This window comes from Marmota monax, unplaced genomic scaffold, assembly GCF_021218885.2.
Source record: "Marmota monax isolate L192 unplaced genomic scaffold, Marmota_monax_Labrador192_F-V1.1 WCK01_AAM20220418_F8-fsc00158, whole genome shotgun sequence".
Taxonomy (NCBI): domain Eukaryota; kingdom Metazoa; phylum Chordata; class Mammalia; order Rodentia; family Sciuridae; genus Marmota; species Marmota monax.
The window spans coordinates 753159-773465 of record NW_026694092.1 but is presented as its reverse complement, the minus strand read 5'-3'; the positions used below and the strand labels follow the sequence as shown (position 1 = coordinate 773465).

Genomic DNA, 20307 nt, shown 5'->3' with positions numbered 1-20307 from the left:
AATTCTGCTTAACACAATGCAAGAAAATTACAATTTGTAGATTCACAGTAGTTCCTAAAGTTGATTTGTAGCCTAATACAGGTTGTGTGGGCAACATATAAAGAAATGACTGTGCTGTTTCAATAAAACTTGATTTATAGAAAATGAAATATGAATTTTCTGCAACTTTTTTCTGTCACACAATTCTTCTATTGAATTTTTCCACCATTTAAAAATGTAAAAATTACTTCTAGCTAGGGGGCTATACAAAAACAGGTGATAGGCTAGATTTTTCCCACAGACCATAGATTGCAAACCCCCATCCTAGTACAATTCCTTCATTTTGTATACAATGAAATTAAGTACGAAAAGGATAAGCAGCAAATTCTTACATAAAAATTATGTAAATAGTTTGTAGCAGAGCCAAACATTTTGTGTGAAAAATGTCTTAAAACTGGTCCATTATGGCTATTTTCTATTATATTTCCCCTCATTTATAGTTCCCAAACAACATATTATTTTTCACTTTGATTAATGACTCATTCTCAAGGATTAGATGCGCATCAAAATAAACTTTACCCTGAATCATTTTGAGGTATGCCCATGTTTTCAAAAAACTGCAGTATAGGAACATATGGTCTACACATATGTATTTTTAAATTAATTACTTATTAAATAGTACATAATATTCCAAATAACATATATAAGAAATGGTGACTTCTATCTTATATGCTAATTTTATTATTAATATTTTAAAGACTTGTAAGGACCATCTACATGAAAAAATTGAGTTTGATAGCAACACCGGTATTTAAAGTATAATAGAATAGTATTCAACCTTAAAAAAGAAGGAATTCCTGTTATTTATGCCAACATGGATGAACTTGGAGGATATTATGCTAAATGGAAGAAGCCAAGCACAGAAATTTAGTTCTTGTTCTTTCAGGAACAGCAAATATTCTCACTTGTATTTGGAGTATTATAAAAGTGAACTCATAGAAACAGAAAGAATATTGATTATCAGGGGTGAGAGTGGGCAGGGATAACTGAGGAGATGTTGGTAAAAGGATATAAAGATAGAAGGAATAAATTCAAGAGATCTACAGTTAAAGATGGTGACTAGGATAAATAACAATATATTGTATACTGGAAAATCACTAAGAATGTACATTTTAAATGTGTCTACCACAAAAGAATAACAAATATGTGAAAGAATACATAAATTAATTAGCTTAAGTTAGCCATTCTGCAATGTATATTTCAAAACATAGTTGCATATAATAAATATATACACCTTTTAGTTGTCAATTTAAAAAAATAAAGACTCATAAGCAACATCTACATGAGTAATTGAGCTTTAATAGCAACACTAATATTTGAAATATTGTAATCACTGAAATCATGTTCCAGTTTTACTACAAATGTACTCCTGCACTTACAAAAGTAAACCAACTCCAAAATTTGCAACCCAAGTCCATTTAAAAAAACATAGACAACTCAGAAATGAAGTATGACATATTCAGAGAACAGATTAAGTCAGTATTTTAAAAGACAAGAAAATATAGAAGGCCTACTATAATTAAACCATTATTCCTCAGAAATATTCCTGAAGATGAAATATCATGAAAATATTCAATTCTACTTGAGACCAAGAAATGTTTTGAAAAAAGATTTTATTTATTCTTCATCATCAAAGGAGCACCCTTGATTGTAGAAGATACTCCTGTTCTTATGAGTTTAGTATTTTCACGGACAAAATTGTGCTGACGAATTGGCATGTTGTCATATCTCTTGTTAGTAGAATCGATTTTGGCTTTTACATTTATCAGTGATGTACTTGCTGGGGGCAATCCATTGATTTCATACAACCAGTACATATCTTCTGTCTGGAAATAAAGAGGGAGATATTTTATGTACAATATCTGGGGATTCTGAAAAATGCAGGGAAGTGAAAGGAAAAATGAAGTATATTGCAATTAATACCTTCTCTTTGCCACAAAGGGTATGGGGAAGTTATAAAAATGAAACTGCATGTATAATGACAGATATTTAATGTAAAAATAAATTAAGAAGAGCTTTGGCTTTTCTTTCTTTTCTTTTCTTTTTTTTTTTTTTGGTACTGGGGATTGAACTCAGGGGTACTCAACCACTGATCCAAGTCCCCATTCCTATTTTTTTATCTAGTGGTTGCAGTATTATGTATTCAGAGTCAGTGATTCAAAAGTGGACCAAGCCAAACATCATAATATAACTGAGTTAAGTACTCCTTTACTTTGTATAAGGATGCTCAATTTGAAAAACAGATCCAGATTTTGGTGATTGTGCATATATCATTGTGAATTTTTCTCCAGTAAAAGTAACTCACTTCATGGGTCCAAATGAATGAGCTAAATGAAGAGACACACACACCCATATATCTGGTACTTGGTACTAATATGTGAGCTATAAGAAGTGACTGGTACTCATGTCCAGCACTTCGTGAATTCACATGAGTGAGCCACATGACAACATCTACATTCACACCTGGTACCTAATGTGTACAAATAGGAGCTACAAGTAGGTAGGGGCTTTCATCTTCATCTGACACTTAGTTCTAGACTCCCTCAAAAATTATTACATATAAAGACATTATTTTAAAAGTCCCATTATATTACAGGTAAGATTCCAACAATTTTATAATGTGACAGAGAGAGAGAGAGAGAGAGAGAGAGAGAGAGAGAGAGAGAGAGAGAATGTATGAATTTTTAATTTTTTGTAGTTGTAGATGGAAAGGATGCCTTTATTTTATTTGTTTATTTTTATGTGGTGCTGAGGATTGAACCCAGTGCCTCATGCATACTAGGCAAGCACTTTACCACTGAGCTACAGCCCCAGCCCTATATGTGCACTTTTTAAAGAAGTTATCCATGCCCTTTTCCCAATATGTTATATAACAGTAAGAACAATACGCTTATTTTACAAAATAGTGATTAAACATTAGTTTTTTAACCTATTGTTAAGTTTCTCCAACCCAGTTATGAATATAAACAATTATCCATTTATATTTTCAAAAACATTTTAAAGATATAGCTCTATATCTTCTTCCCAAAACTCTCTTTGAAAATATAAATAAAAAGCAAAAGTTAAAATAATATAAGAATAAACTAATATCTCCATACCACTACTACCTCATAGAATCTGTGTTGATTTTTTTTACTTTCTATCATTTTTCTACCCTTTCAACCATATACTTTTTTTTTTTTTCGTATCAGGGATTGAACCCAGGGCCCTTTACCACTGAGCCACATCCCCAGACCTTTTTTTTTTTGTATTTTATTTAGAGGCAGGGTCTTGCTGAGTTGCTTAGGGTCTCACTAAGTTACTGAGGCTAACTTTGAACTTGTGATTCTCCTGCCTCAGCCTCCCAAGGTGCTGGAATTACAGGCATGAGCCACCACGCCCAACTTTGGGTTAATTTTTACAATGAATATTAAATTGATCATTGTACTTTACAACTATTTTTTAAAGAAATAAAAGTAGTACTTTTCTAAGTTGAAAAGTTCACTTTTAAGTAGTGACTCCATATTCTGAAAAGAGATCAGGCAAAGCCTTATAGAATGAATGACCAAGGCTATATTTTTAAGTGCATATTTCTTTCTGTGAATGGAGACAATTGATAATTATTCATTAGTAGATGTGGTCTGTGGCCACCCACATCCCTCAGGAGTTTCCATTTCTCTGTTCGCTCCAACTTTACATTGTCAGTACCTGCAACTCCATGATTAAGAGTTTTTCAGAAACTCCAGAAGGATTCTCTCTTGGCATCAAAGTATTAATTGTCCCTGGAAGCATTCCTCAATCAATGATTAGAATGGTATCAAGAAGTGCATAAATACCCTAACTTCCTGGCCCTGTTGGGTGTGAAAATTCTGAGGTGTGCATGCTACACTATTTCCCAGAGGTCTCTCATGGGATTAATTTCTAGTTGCTCACTGTGGCAGATGCCTTGATAAAGCACCCTTTACTGATTTTTCTTCCTTCTGTACATCAAATCCTGGCTTTCCTATACCCATTTCTTGAGATCACAGAGCAACTATGGTACTTGAATTTGAATTCTTATTTGAGAATACTCTTCTAAGGGAATACAAACCAAGACATATATTTACACTAACATTTTCTACTGCTTTATGCTAATGGTAGATTCCTTTAAAAGCAATGAACATTTACCTATAGTACCTATGCGTGGTTATGTTTCTAATTATAACATGGGCATTTACATATAAATATGACATATTATATATTCCTATATATATGTATAATATTATATAAACAAGATGAAGCATCATATGTTTCATCTTGGAGAAATCTGATAGTTCTCACATTTTTGTAAACTACTTAAAATTTACTATGTACACTATGGAAAACTCAACAGACTTATTACTCTCTGAGTAACACAGATTTTTGTAAAACATTTTGAATTGGTCCCTCAAAGCTAATGCTATTTGCCTTATTTACTAATTGGGAAAGATAGCTTTTAATCATTCTAAACGCGATTTAATTACATGAGAAATTATGAAGCTTGCTAATATGATTGTTGAGATTTGTTTGGGCTAAGATTTAATTAAGCTATCCCTTAAAATCATTTTTATTTCCAAGAGAAGCACAATGAACATCATATTGCTGCAAATATTGACTCGATGCTTAAAATCAATAATTTAAAAATGATGATAATGTAAACAATAATTTTCATTTAGATAATGATTTAACTTTTTAAATTGTCTTCACATTTATTATGGGAGTCATTGTGGTGTTGAAATTAAGAACTGGGATTTGGAGTCAAATAGACTGAACCATGATTTTAAGATCATTGATTTGATATACACAATTATTCTTATGAATCTCCAGGGCATTATACTTAGAATAAAAAGCCAGTTTCAAAAGGTCATGGAGTGTACTATTCCATTTGTATAATATTCTATCAGTGACAGAACCATAGATATAGAGAAAAGATTAGCATATGTCAGGGTTATGGCAGGAATTTCAGTGTTGGACACAACTATAAAGGATTAGCACAAGGTAGTTCCTCTGTGGTGGTGGAAAAGCTCTATATCTCAGCTTTGGTTGTACTTATATTCACCTTATACTTGGGTTGTAATGGCCTAGAATCACACACAAATGCATAAATGTAAAAAAAATATGCTAAAAATAGAATAAGGTCTCTACTCTAATTAACAGTGTTTTTACCAATATCAATCAGTTTTCTTGTTTTGATATTTTACTGTAGATATTAAGATGTCACCATTGGAGGAAATTCAAGGAAGGCTTCACAAGACTCTGTACTTTTGCAACTTCTTGTAAGTCTGTACATTTTTAAAGTTAAAAATATATGAGATTTAGAAGTCACCTGAAAACTTGAAAACTAAATGGATATTTGACATGTATTAATACTATGGAATCATTGTTAATTTTTAGTTCCTGATAATGGTAGCATGGTTATGATTTTTATCATTTAGAGAATAGTAGGAAGTATTTACAAATAATACAATGTTTTGGATTTTCTTTAATGTGGAAGGTGAGAAAGGCCGTGGGTGTGAAGGTGAAGCAGAAGTGGCTATGAGTTTATAATTGTTCATACTGTATGATGAGTGTATGGAGGTTATTCTATTTCTGCAAATATTTGGAATTTTCCATAATAAAAACTGAATCAACAAAAGTACTAATTTCTTAAACATATTTCAATCTCAATTTGATTCTCAGGTAAGCTTTATCAAATTGTGCCATTTCAAACTAACTAAAAATGACAAGAGTCTCAGTTGATTCCATATACCATCACATAAAACCTTTAATTATGCCACCAATAATTTAATTATCAAATCACAAGGAAACTAGGCACCTATTTTGTTCATAAAACTTGATAAATAGTTAATTTAAGAAACTGCCCATTGTATGCTAGATAAAATGAGTACCGTTTTAATTTGCAAATCTTTTTAAGGATACCATTTAATCCCCTTAGAGTATGTAAGCAAGTACAACATGATCATCTTAAGTACCAATGCAGGCAATGGGATATGCAGTGCAAGGCAAAAGAGGCTTTATCTTCTTTATTATTTAGGTTGTACATACTCTTCAAAAGATGAAAAACAGAAATAACTTTTTCAAATACTATTCAACATTTTCTCTTTTTCATTAAAATAAAAAGAGTATTTTTCTGATTATAGCCCTACATAATAATTGTTTGATATAAAAGTTTAGAAATCCCTTTGGCATTAGGATTTGTGTATTATAAGATGACAACATATCTTTTGAGTCTGTGCTACTGAAAGTAAACTGTGGTAATAAGTATCTTTTCCAAAATAATACGAAAATATCTTTGGCCTAAAAGTTCTTACTATAAAATGCATATGAAATCTTATAGAGAAATTTTCCTTACTGGATAAAATTTTAAAATTGTATTTGCCTTGACTATTAATAAAATGGCCACCTTAACAGAATCCTTTATAAATAGTACATTTTATACCATGTTTTTCGATTCTAAATAAAATTTACCTTCATATTCTTCATTTTAGTTTCAACATTTGACAGTACTGTATGCCTTAATCAAAGGTTCCAAAATTTCTATCTCAAATAATCTAAAGTTAATGTTTTTAACAGCTATATTACACAAAATGATACATAGCTATACATATCACTTCACAGTTGTTATTTGTTTCTTCCACATTTCCTTAGTATGAAGGAGAAGTGATTTCTTACTTTCCCCTGGTATTGACAACCTTTATGTTATATTCAATATTTAAGTTCTTTTACTACACAAAAGAAAAGTAAAATAATACACAGCAGTTGAAATAAGTTCACTTTTGCAAGGTTGCTATTCTCTCTGATCAATGGTAAAACACTTTCTTCTTCATATAATGCTTTTAGTGATATCACACATTCTTGATTATTGTCATTATAGAACTCACCTCTATTACTAATGTTGCTTTGTATTTCTTACTGTACATTCGGGGTTTAAATCCTACAATGACGAGGATTCCTTTAGTGTTATAAGGAGGAAGTTCTCCAGTCTGAGGTTTTACAAAAAACTCCGGATCACTGCCAGGTAGGAAGTATGCAGTGAATGGCTCAGAATATCTGGAATAAAAGTATAGATATCAACCTGTCAAATTAGATTGTGATCTAATTCTTTTTGTGAGTATTGATGTATAAAGTTTGAATCCTGCTGCAAAAGGCATACATTTAAATATGAATGCTGAATACTAATAGAGTAAGAGTGAGAAGGCATTTTTATAATGAAGTGTCATTCTTCCCAGGGTGACAAAATAGAATCCTAAAGCGTTTTTTTTTTTTTTTTTTTCATTCACGTTGCATTCATAGTGTACAAATAAAATATACTATCTCTATAAAAATTGTCAGAATTTATGTCCCAAGTGAAAAGTTAGCCAATTGCAAATACGTTCATATGTAAAATAACTAACCCCTAAAGCTATGATAAAGTCTTTTGTTTCCAGTAATATTTCATTATGGATCCAACATGGCGGCGAGAGGGGAGGCAGCGCTTTCAGTACCTCCTCAACAACGGGGTCAGAGAGACGCATGGATACGCTTAGATTCGACCTGCTGAGGAACTCCTAGCAAAATTCCACTAAAGAGAGACCGGCCGGGAATCAGTAGGATTTTTGGAGGTGACAGTTTGCGCTAGACGAGTGAATCTCCGCCACGCAGTGCAGAGGTCCAGACCCGTCAGCTGCTGCCAGCGCGACTCGGCGACTGTCAGCTGCCTGCACCGGCCCCCTCGTCAGGGCGGATAGCCTCCGAGGCGCAGCGCAGCAGGAGCGGTGCAGGGACTCTAGGAAGAGGTCTCTCGCCAAGCCTTCATGAAATAGCAAACCGAGAGCTTAAACCAACCAGAAACAGACCAGTCCCACCCCTCCCTTTGGACACTCCGGCAAGGAGCCTGGGGCCTGCCATAGCAGAGAGGTGACATCACCAAAGTTCCGCCGACAGAATTCCTTCCCAGCGGAATCCACGTTAGCAGGTGTGTGACTCCCACCCCCTCCAGATACAAGCAGCCAGGAAACCTCGGGAATCTCTCCGGGGGCGTGTCTGTAGGGAAGCAGAGGGGATTCCAGATCCCCACCTCCCCTTAACACCAGCGGTGACACCCAAGATCTTAGCCGCCAGTTTCTGGGGGCGTGCCCACCAAAGGGGTCCGGAAAAATTAAACTGTTGGTTCCCAGATCACCCCACCACAGCACTGGGGCTTAGATGAATGACAGAGAGGGTGTTCATTGTTCAGGATATAGGACACGCGGTGGGGCTGCAAGTGTAATCAGATCCTTGGGGAACCGCCTCTGGTGAACAGGACCTGGCTGGCTGGCTGGGAGGAGGAACAGGGGGAGGGGACGGATAAGTGAAAGGGCTCTGGACTAACAGGATTGAGAGACTCCCAGGAGCCACCTTACAGGGATTTCTGTCAGCACATAGAGGGCAGAAGCTCGGCTCAGAGGGCACAGCTCCACCTATTGGAAGAGAAGAAAATGGGATTCAGCCATAGAACAGGGGATGCCAGCATGGCAGAGATCTGATGTCATCGGAGAGCGGCCGAGGAGAGAACTTCATTGGTGCCACCGGAGACGGAAACAGTTGGTCCCCTGGTAGGGAGGGTGAGTCACAGATACCCGAGTCTCTCTCGCTTTGTCGTGGAGCCAGAGGGGAGGAGCGGGGCCACCGCCCGCGCCTGCAAGGTAGGCAGACCTGCGACCAACCTGCAGATCAGGCCCAGCGGTCTGCAGGCGTGGTAGGAGGGGCAGGGCAGAGCCACCGCCCGCGCCGACAAGGTAAGCAGACCTGCGACAGACCGGCGGAACAGGCCCAGCGGCCTGCCAGCGTGGTACACACTTCACCCCAACTGGAGTAGGGGCAGAGCAGAGCCTTCGCCCGCACCCAGATCAGGCCCAGCGGCCCGCCTGTGTGGTGGTCAAGTGACCCCAATTGGAGTGGGGGCGGAGCAGAACTGACACCCATGCCCGCAAGGTGGGCAGACAGGCGACCAACCTGCAGATCAGGCCTAGCGGTCCCCGGGCATGGTAGGAGGGGCAGGGCAGAGCCTTCGCCCCCACCTGCAAGGTAGGCAGACCTGCGACAGAACGGTGGATCAGGCCCAGGGGTCCGCGGGCGTGGTAGACACCTCACACCAATTGGAAGAGGTGCAGAGCAGAGCCCCCGCCCGCACCTGCAAGGGAGACTTTTCAACTATACAAGAGCAATATAAATATATAGGGGAGGAAAAAATTTCAAAAACACAACAGTTTCACCAAGAAGAAAGAAACGCAAGCAGTATGAAAAGACAAGGAAAGAAAGGACCACAAGCAATGCAGGTCAACTCAACTTTAGAAGAGGTAACAGCTGCAGCAGATGGAATGTCAGATAAAGAATTCAGGATATATATGCTTCCGATGATCTGGAGTATCAAGGAAGACATTAGACAGCAAAATCAGACAATGAAAGATCACTTCGACAAGGAATTACACAAACAAATCCAGGAAGCAAAGGATCAACTATACAGGGAGATAGAGGTTATAAAAAACAAACAAACAGAAATCCTAGAAATGCAGGAAGCAATAAACCAACTTAAAAACTCAATGGAGAATACTACCAGCAGAGTAGAACACTTAGAAGATAGAACATCAGACAATGAAGACAAAGTATTTCAACTTGAAAAGAACATAGACAGCTCAGCAAGACTGTTAAGAAACCATGAGCAGAACATCCAAGAAATATGGGATAACATTAAGAGACCAAACTTAAGAGTCATTGGGATACAGGAAGGTATAGAACTCCATACCAAAGGAATGAGCAATTTATTCAATGAAATAATATGAGAAAACTTCCCAGACTTGAAGAATGAGAGAGAATCCCAAATCCTAGAAGCCTACAGGACGCCGAATGTGCAAAATTATAAGAGATCCACACCTAGACACATTATAATGAAGATGCCCAACATACAGAATAAGGAGAGAATTTTAAAAGCTACAAGAGAAAGGAAGCAGATTACATTTAGGGTCAAGCCAATCAGGATAACAGCTGATCTTTCAACACAGACTCTGAAAGCTAGAAGATCCTGGAATAACATATTTCAAACACTGAAAGAAAATGGGTTCCAACCAAGAATTGTGTTTCCAGCGAAATTAAGCTTCAGGATGGAAGATGAAATTAAAACCTTCCACGACAAACAAAAGTTAAAAGAATATGCAGCTAGAAAACCATCTCTTCAAAACATCCTCGGCAAAACATTACAGGAAGAGGAAATGGAAAATAACAATGAAAACCTACAGTGGGAGGTAGGACAGTAAAGGGGGGGGGGATAATCATAGAGGAAAACAAACCATGTTTAGTAACATAAATAAACAAATATGGCTGGAACAACAACCCATATCTCAATAATAACCCTAAATGTTAATGGCTTAAACTCACCAATTAAGAGACACAGGCTAGTAGAATGGATCACAAAACAAGACCCAACAATATGGTGCCTACAGGAGACGCATTTGATAGGAAAAGACATACATAGGCTGAAGGTGAAAGGTTGGGAAAAATCATATCACTCATATGGACTTCGGAAACAAGCAGGAGTGTCCATACTCATATCAAATAAAATAGATTTCAAGCCAAAGTTAATCAAAAGGGATAAAGAGGGACACTACATACTGCTTAAGGGAACCATACACCGACAAGACATAACAATCATAAATATATATGCCCCAAACAATGGTGCAGCTATGTTCATCAAACAAACTCTTCACAAGTTCAAGAGTCTAATAGACCAGCATACAATAATCATGGGAGACTTCAACACACCTCTCTCTCCACTGGACAGATCTTCCAAACAAAAGTTGAATAAGGAAACTATAGAACTCAATAACACAATTAATAACCTAGACTTAATTGACATATATAGAATATACCACCCAACATCAAGCAGTTACACTTTTTTCTCAGCAGCACATGGATCCTTCTCAAAAATAGATCATATATTATGTCACAGGGCAACTCTTAGACAATATAAAGGAGTAGAGATAATACCATGCATCCTATCTGATCATAATGGAATGGAACTGAAAATCAACGATAAAAGAAGGAAGGAAAAAGCATACATCACTTGGAGAATGAACAATAGGTTACTGAATGATCAATGGGTTATAGAAGACATCAAGGAGGAAATTAAAAAATTCTTAGAGATAAATGAAAACACAGACACAACATATCGGAATCTATGGGACACATTGAAAGCAGTTCTAAGAGGAAAATTCATTGCTTGGAGTTCATTCCTTAAAAAAAGAAAAAACCAACAAATAAATGATCTCATACTTCATCTCAAAATCCTAGAAAAAGAAGAGCAAAACAACAGCAAAAGAAGTAGAAGGCAAGAAATAATTAAAATCAGAGCTGAAATTAATGAAATCGAAACAAAAGAAACAATTGAAAAAATTGACAAAACTAAAAGTTGGTTCTTTGAAAAAATAAACAAAATCGACAGACCCTTAGCGATGCTAGCGAAGAGAAGAAGAGAGAGAACTCAAATTACTAGCATACGGGATGAAAAAGGCAATATCACAACAGACACTTCAGAAATACAGAAGATAATCAAAAATTATTTTGAATCCTTATACTCCAATAAATTAGAAGATAGTGAAAGCATAGATAAATTTCTTAAGTCATATGATCTGCCCAGATTGAGTCAGGAGGATATAGACAACCTAAACAGACCAATATCAATCGAGGAAACAGAAGAAACCATCAAAAGACTACCAACTAAGAAAAGCCCAGGACCGGATGGGTATACAGCAGAATTTTACAAAACCTTTAAAGAGGAACTAATACCAATACTTTTCAAGCTACTTCAGGAAATAGAAAAAGAGGGAGAACTTCCAAATTCATTCTACGAGGCCAACATCACCCTGATACCTAAACCAGACAAAGACACTTCAAAGAAAGAAAACTTCAGACCAATATCTCTAATGAACCTAGATGCAAAAATCCTCAATAAAATTCTGGCAAATCGGATACAAAAACATATCAAAAAAATTGTGCACCATGATCAAGTAGGATTCATCCCTGGGATGCAAGGCTGGTTCAATATATGGAAATCAATAAATGTTATTCACCACATCAATAGACTTAAAAATAAGAACCATATGATCATCTCGATAGATGCGGAAAAAGCATTCGACAAAGTACAGCATCCCTTTATGTTCAGAACTCTAGAAAAACTAGGGATAACAGGAACATACCTCAATATTGTAAAAGCAATCTATGCCAAGCCTCAGGCTAACATCATTCTGAATGGAGAAAAATTGAAGGCATTCCCTCTAAAATCTGGAACAAGACAGGGATGCCCTCTTTCACCACTTCTGTTCAACATAGTTCTCGAAATGCTGGCCAGAGCAATTAGACAGATGAAAGAAATTAAAGGCATAAAAATAGGAAAAGAAGAACTTAAATTATCACTATTTGCAGATGATATGATTCTATACCTAGCAGACCCAAAAGGCTCTACAAAGAAACTATTAGAGCTAATAAATGAATTCAGCAAAGTGGCAGGATATAAAATCAACACGCATAAATCAAAGGCATTCCTGTATATCAGTGACAAATCCTCTGAAATGGAAATGAGGACAACCACTCCATTCACAATATCTTCAAAAAAAATAAAATACTTGGGAATCAACCTAAGAAAAGAGGTGAAAGACTTATACAATGAAAACTACAGAATCCTAAAGAGAGAAATAGAAGAAGATCTTAGAAGATGGAAGAATATACCCTGTTCATGGATAGGCAGAACTAACATCATCAAAATGGCGATATTACCAAAAGTTCTCTATAGGTTTAATGCAATGCCAATCAAAATCCCAACGGCATTTCTTGTAGAAATAGAGAAAGCAATCATGAAATTCATATGGAAAAATAAAAGACCCAGAATAGCAAAAACAATGCTAAGCAGGAAGTGTGAATCAGGCGGTATAGCGATACCAGACTTCAAACTATACTACAGAGCAATAGTAACAAAAACAGCATGGTACTGGTACCAAAACAGGCAGGTGGACCAATGGTACAGAATAGAGGACACAGAAACCAATCCACAAAACTACAACTATCTTATATTTGATAAAGGGGCTAAAAGCATGCAATGGAGGAAGGATAGCATCTTCAACAAATGGTGCTGGGAAAACTGGAAATCCATATGCAACAAAATGAAACTGAATCCCTTTCTCTTGCCATGCACAAAAGTTAATTCATAATGGATCAAGGAGCTTGATATCAAATCAGAGACACGCCATCTGATAGAAGAAAAAGTTGGCTACGATCTACATACTGTGGGGTCGGGCTCCAAATTCCTCAATAGGACACCCATAGCACAAAAGTTAATAACTAGAATCAACAAATGGGACTTACTCAAACTAAAAAGTTTTTTCTCAGCTAAAGAAACAATAAGAGAGGTAAATAGAGAGCCTACATCCTGGGAACAAATCTTTACTCCTCACACTTCAGATAGAGCCCTAATATCCAGAGTATACAAAGTATTCCAAAAATTAGACAATAAGAGAACAAACAACCCAATCAACAAATGGGCCAAGGACCTGAACAGACACTTCTCAGAGGAGGACATACAATCAATCAACAAGTACATGAAAAAATGCTCACCATCTCTAGCAGTCAGAGAAATGCAAATCTAAACCACCCTAAGATACCATCTCACTCCAGTAAGATTGGCAGCCATTAGGAAGTCAAACAACAACAAGTGCTGGCGAGGATGTGGGGAAAAGGGTACACTTGTACATTGCTGGTGGGACTGCTAATTGGTGCGGCCAATTTGGAAAGCAGTATGGAGATTTCTTGGAAAGCTGGGAATAGAGCCACCATTTGACCCAGCTATTCCCCTTCTTGGTCTATTCCCTAAAGACCTAAAAAGAGCATGTTACAGGGACACTGCTACATCGATGTTCATAGCAGCTCAATTCACAATTGCAAGACTGTGGAACCAACCCAGATGCCCTTCAATAGACGAATGGATTAAAAAAAATGTGGCATTTATACACAATGGAGTATTACTCTGCATTAAGATATGACAAAATCATAGAATTTGCAGGGAAATGGATGTCATTAGAGCAGATTATGCTAAGTGAAGCTAGCCAATCCCTAAAAAACAAATGCCAAACGTCTTCTTTGATATAAGGAGAGTAACTAAGTACAGAGTAGGGACGAAGAGCATGAGAAGAAGATTAACATTAAACAGAGATGAGAGGTGGGAGGGAAAGGGAGAGAAAAGGGAAATTGCATGGAAATGGAAGGAGACCCTCAGGGTTATACAAAAGAACATACAAGAGGAAATGAGGGGAAAGGGAAAAATAATACAAGGGGGAGAAATGAATGACAGTAGAGGGGGTAGAGAGAGAAGAGGGGAGGGGAGGGGAGGGGAGGGGAGGGGAGGGGGGATAGTAGAGGATAGGAAAGGCAGCAGAACACGACAGTCACTAGTATGGCAATATGTAAATCAATGGATGTGTAACTGATGTGATTCTGCAATCTGTATATGGGCTAAAAATGGGAGTTCATAACCCACTTGAAGCAAAGTGTGAAAGATGATATATCAAGAACTATGTAATGTTTTGAACAACCAACAATAATAAAAAAAGGAAAAAAAATATTTCATTATGATATTTGCTTACTTTCTTTCAGCTCTCCACTTGTTAAGTGAGGTGAAAACCCTTTAGAGTCTCATTAAAGTTTTTTGGTCCTGAAGATGGTCTATGATCTGAAGTGAACTGAATGACATTTTGGATTCCAGTGACTATCTATCTTCATGTCAAGGTTGGCTACATTTGAGGTGAAGACTGTGAAAGAAGTTTAAGGATTTCCTGGTAGAATAAAGCAGGGCAGCCACACACTGCATAAGAGGTTGTAAGTGAGGAATTTAAAATTCAAATTGACAGGGAAAGTGCATGTAACATGTCAGGTATGGCTTCTGAAAACAATTTCAATAGTGAAACATAGAAGAAAACACAGGAAAAATTCAGGTTGGAACTCACTGATCCATTCAACAAATATGTACTGAGTATCATGATGGAATATCGAGAACGTGGTCTGTGGATATGGATGGCTTAGATTGGAATCATAGCTCTATTTTGGTCCATGAGTTTAGAAAATATACTTAATCTTTATGTTTCTCAGTTTCGTCACCTGTTAAATTAATAACCATAGTAAATTGACTTTATCAATGCCTGGCACATGGAAATTGGTAAGGATTAGCCAGTGTTACTTTAATCACTGCTATTGTTTTTAAATATTTTTTAAACAGTGCTGGAAAATGATGAATGATCCAATAAATAAAGTCTATGAAGATTATATCAGGAAGATGGCAGAAAAGGAACTCACAAATTCTCCTACCCCTCAGTGGAGACACCAATTCAAAATAATATATGGAAAATTTCCCTTGTTGGAATACAAAAGTCAATTACAAGTCTTTGTGCCATAATAGAGCAAGAAACAAGCCACACAAAATTCAAGGAATTTCTTGGTACCTTTTTGACATACTTCCTTCCCCTGGCACAGTGCAGCTACATGATAGGAGAAAAAAGCCAGCTGGCTCCTGGATTTTTCCTGAAGAGGAAAATGGGAGACTGCACCTGGGCATCCAAAGTTCTAATTTTACACTGAGGTGGGGCTGTATAAGGAATTGGCTTATGACTTGCCTATCTCTTAAGGCTCATGGAACTCAGCATGCTCTAGATTTCTGGGGGCTATCAAGAACCAAACAGAAAGTCTGGAGCTGAAGAAAACAATTGATGAAAAGAAAAAATGTAACAAGAAGAATCAACAACAAACTTGATCAAGCCAAAGAAAGAACCTGTGTACTTGAAGAAAGATCAATTTGAAGAGAAATCAGCTCTAAACATCTAGTCAAAGGATGAATGGGAAAAGAGTAAAAAGGGATGAATAAAGCCTTTGGAATTTGTAGGACACTATCAAGAGAGCTAACCTTTGGGAAGGTGACATCAGCAAGATGGTGTAGTAGGAGATCCCAGCCTTATTTCCTTCCACAAAGAATGATTTGTCAGATCTATGATTTGCCTGATGCTATGGTTTGACTGCTCCAAAACACATGTTAAAATTTAATCCCTGATGCAATAGTGTTGGTGGTGGGGCCTAATGAGAGGTGATTGGATCATGAGAGTGGCGCCCTCAGGAATGGATTAGTGCCACTGTCATTGGAGTAGGGAAAATCAGTTGTTATAAAAGTGACCTGATCTCATCCTTGCTCTTCTTGCTATCTCATTCTAACCCTTTCACCTTCTACTGCAAAAATATACAGTACAAGATCACTGCCAGATGCTTGTGCCATGTTCTCGTACTTTCTAGTCTCCAGAATCAGGTCTGTGGTATTCTGTTATAGCAGCAGAAAATGGACTAAGACACCTGACAAAGAGCTCAAAATAATTGTTTTAAGGAAGCTCAGCAAACTATGAAGACAGATAGACAACTCAACAAAATTAGAGAAGCTCAATAAAGAGAAAGAAATTATTTTAAAAGAATAATATAGTAGCTATTCATGAATCAAAATAAGCCTGAAAGAGTTCAAGAGCCCATTTAAGATGCAGCAGCAATACAGTAGAAGAAAAAAAAGCAATGAATAATTATACATTTTGACTGTACCACCCATCCTCTAGATAGCACACAGAGGGAACTCCTTGGTTTGCAAGTCCCCCTAACAGGGAAAAAAAGTGGGTTGAATAACTAACTTCCTTAATCCTTTGGGGGTACTTTCTGGGATAGTAGTTTCAATTTCATTCTCCCTAGGTCACTGTAGAGATTAGCATAATTGTTAAGTCTAAAGACAGCTGGAAATAAAGATGGAAGATATCAATAGCAGCCATGGGGCAGGAGACATCATGATCCTCAATGTCCTGTTTTTGCACAAGACTTCATCAGTCTTCTTTACTGAAGATCACCAAAGTCCTTTTGGTGGTTATGTATCATTCACATTTTCATGGCCAAGGACCCCACAGTGTTTGCTATCAAAGACCACCAGGTGGCTTGCTCTCTCGGGCTTTCTGTATATTTCACTGCTGAGGAAGCAAACAGCCAGCACAGACACCACAGATTTCCTGAATATTTCACCACTGAAGGCCCCACAGAGTTTTGCCTTCATGGTCTCCCAGTGCTGAGCCAAATCTACCCTTCCCCATCTACAACCATTTCAGCTGCTGCTGTTGTGGATGTTCTGGCTTAGTACCCACACAACAGCCACATGTGTACTTGCAAATGGGCTCAAGCTCTCTGCTGCAAACCCCAGCATACATTTAAATATGAATGCTGAATGCTAATAGAGTAAGAGTGAGAAGGTATTTTTATAATTAAATGTCATTCTTCCCAGGGTGACAAAATAGAATCCTAAAGGGTTTTTTTTTTTTTTTTCACTCCCATAGCATTCATAGTGTACCAATAAAATATACCGTCTGTATAAAAATTGTCAGAATTTATGTCCCAAGTGAAAATTTAGCCAATTGCAAATACGTTCATATGTAAAATAACTAAATTCCCACTCTTGTGCACTGATAGCTAACACCTGCCAACTGGGCTGGTGCACAATGCTAGCTCCAAGTACTGCAATTGCAAGTGCACTAGCAGCTACCCTTGCCCCTTGGAGGCTGCTTCTTGCCACTGTGTTGAACATACAGCTGGTTCCTATAGCTGCACTCACATGTATGCCTCCAGCTGGGGCCTGTGTCTGCCCTTTCACATGCAACTGGCTACACTCCATTCCACAGCTGACCCATACAAATTGCTCAAGTACACACTGACAGCCTAACTACCCCGTATGTGTCTGCAGTTAGCTTCATCCGTTATCTGGATTTATCATCTGAGCATGGGCTTCCAACTGCCGCCTGTCTTGGCCACTTGGCAGTGGACCCAGTGTTACCACTAAAGAATCCAAGAGCCTTCAAAGATACCTGGACCTCTCATAGCTCTTGTGTCCATGGGCCACACCGTTGCTGATGTTACAGACCTCAACTGTCCAAGCCCATGAGACATCATTTCCTCAAAGACTTGAAAATACTGTATGCCACCAAACATGGCACCCTCTGCCATTAGACATAGTGCTATAGCATACACCCACCCACGTGTCCTGTTCCCCCTTTCTGAAGGTGAAAGTTTTTTTACTGATGCCAATCTATAAAAAGTCTGTAAGAGGTGACTACTTTTTCAAATGAACTGACACCTGTGCAAGGTTATAATGATTATGAAGAATCATGGAAACATGACACCACCAGAGCAACAAAATAAACTTCTAGCACAGACCCCAAAGAACTGAAGGTCACTGAATTGCCTGAGAAAGAAGTAAAAATAATTATTTAAAAGAAGTTCCATAAACTAAAAGAGAAAAAAGATAAACAGTTTAATAAAATCATGAAAACACACAAGACAAAAATAAACAGCTCAACCAAAAGATTGAAAATAAATAAAGGAACCAAACAGGAATATTAGTGATGAAATATATGATTGCTGAATTTAAAAATTCAGTTGATAGCTTCTAAAGCAGACTAGATCAACAGAAGAAAGAATAAACAAACTGGAACAGAAATTTGAAATGAACCATTTAGAGGAGAAAACAGAAAGAATGAAAACTTGTGTGGGATCTGAGAAAACATGAAGAAAGCTAATACTTGTATATAAGGATGGAAATAAGAAAAAGACAGAGAAAAAGGAACAGAAAACTTATTAAAATGGCTAAAAACTATCCCAATCCTAGGAAAAATATGAGCATCTGGCACATAAATTTCAAAGGTCTACAATAAGTTTTAATCCAAAATAGTTCACCAAGGCACATTATATTGAAACTGTCAAAAATTAAAGGCAAATACATAATCTTAAAATCACAAAGAGAAAAGGAACCTTAACACAAACAAAGGAATTCTAATAAGTCTACCTGTGGTCTTCTTAGTTGCAACTATGCAGATCAGAAGAGCGTGAGGATGATATATTTAAAGTGTTGAGGGAAAAAACTAAACCTGACAACCAAAAATTCTCAGCAAAGCTGTCTTTCAGAGAGAAGGGGGGGGGAAATAAAGAATTTAATTCAAAATCTGCCACAAGAAATAAATTGCCACATTATTGTACAAAGATAAAGGGGTCAACTTACTAAGAGGATTAAACCATTGTAAATATATATTAAACCCAATACTAGAGCCCATAAATATATAAAGCAAATATTAATAGATCTTAAGGGAGATAGAGACAGCAATGCAATAATATCATGGTATATTTATGCCCTACTTTCAACAATGGACAGATCATTTAGACTGAAAATTGATAAAGAAACATTAGGTTTGAACTGTACTTTAGGTCGACTGAACTTAATGGATAAATATAGAACATTTCATTTAACAGCAGCAGAATATACATGTTTCTCAAAAGTATATAGAACTCTCCAGGATAGATAGTGTGTTAGGTCACAAGTCAAGTCAGCATATTTAAGAACATGGAAATCATATCAAGAATGTTTTCCAACCACAGTGCCATGAAACTAGAAATCAATAACAGGAAGAATTTAGAAAAGTTCACAAATGTGGCAAATTAAGCATGCTCCCGAACAACAATTTCTTTGTCAAAAAAGGAAATCAAAAGGAAAATTTTTAAAATCTTAAGTCAAATGAAAATGGAAACAATATATGAAATATTAATGGATGCTATAAATGTAGTTTACAAGTAAAATTTATAGAGGTAAATGCTCAAGTAAAGAAGAAAGCTCTCAAATAAACAAACTAACATTATGCTTCACTTATCTATAAGAAAAACCTAAACCAAAAGTTGATAGAAAGAAGGAAATAGTAAAAATAAAAAATAAGGTTCATACCCATAGGAAAAAATATCAACAAAACTAAGTTCTTTGCTTTTAAATTAACAAATTCAAATAAATAAGAAAGAAAAATAGACATTACAGTGGATGCCTCAGAAATTAAAAGGAAAAATAAGAATTATTATAAACAATGCATGCAAGCAAATTGAAAAACTAAGATGTCAATTAATAAATTCCTAGAAGTATACAACCTATCAAAATTGGACCAAGAAGAAATAAACTAGTTGATGAAGTCAGTTAAAAAAATTGTAGTAGTAAGTAAAAAAATTTCCATTGAAGAAATTTCCAGCACCAGATGTCTTCACAGCTGAATTTTATCAAACATTCCAAGAAAAATTAACATCAGTCCTTATTAAACTCTTCTAAAAAATGAAAGTCCCAATATTATACCTCCACAAACTAGAAGAAAAAACTAAAGCCAAAGTTAGCTGAAGGCA

At 36.7% G+C, this 20307-nt stretch overlaps 1 protein-coding gene across 4 annotated transcripts in view; it reads right to left on the bottom strand.

Annotated features, from left to right (window-relative positions):
- Positions 1-1249: 1249 nt before the first annotated feature.
- Positions 1250-20307, bottom strand: part of Cfap47 (cilia and flagella associated protein 47) — a 424450-nt gene continuing 405392 nt past the window's right edge. For 2 of the 4 annotated variants that reach the window (XM_058585745.1, XM_058585746.1), the window contains 2 exons: positions 6918-7086; positions 1250-1865 (listed from right to left, as the gene is read on the bottom strand). In XM_058585745.1, coding sequence (XP_058441728.1) covers positions 1653-1865; positions 6918-7086 — 382 coding nt within the window. In that variant the 3' untranslated portion in view covers positions 1250-1652. The remainder of the gene's footprint in view (positions 1866-6917; positions 7087-20307) is intronic. The other 2 variants (XM_046465022.2, XM_058585744.1) reach the window with 1 other exon arrangement.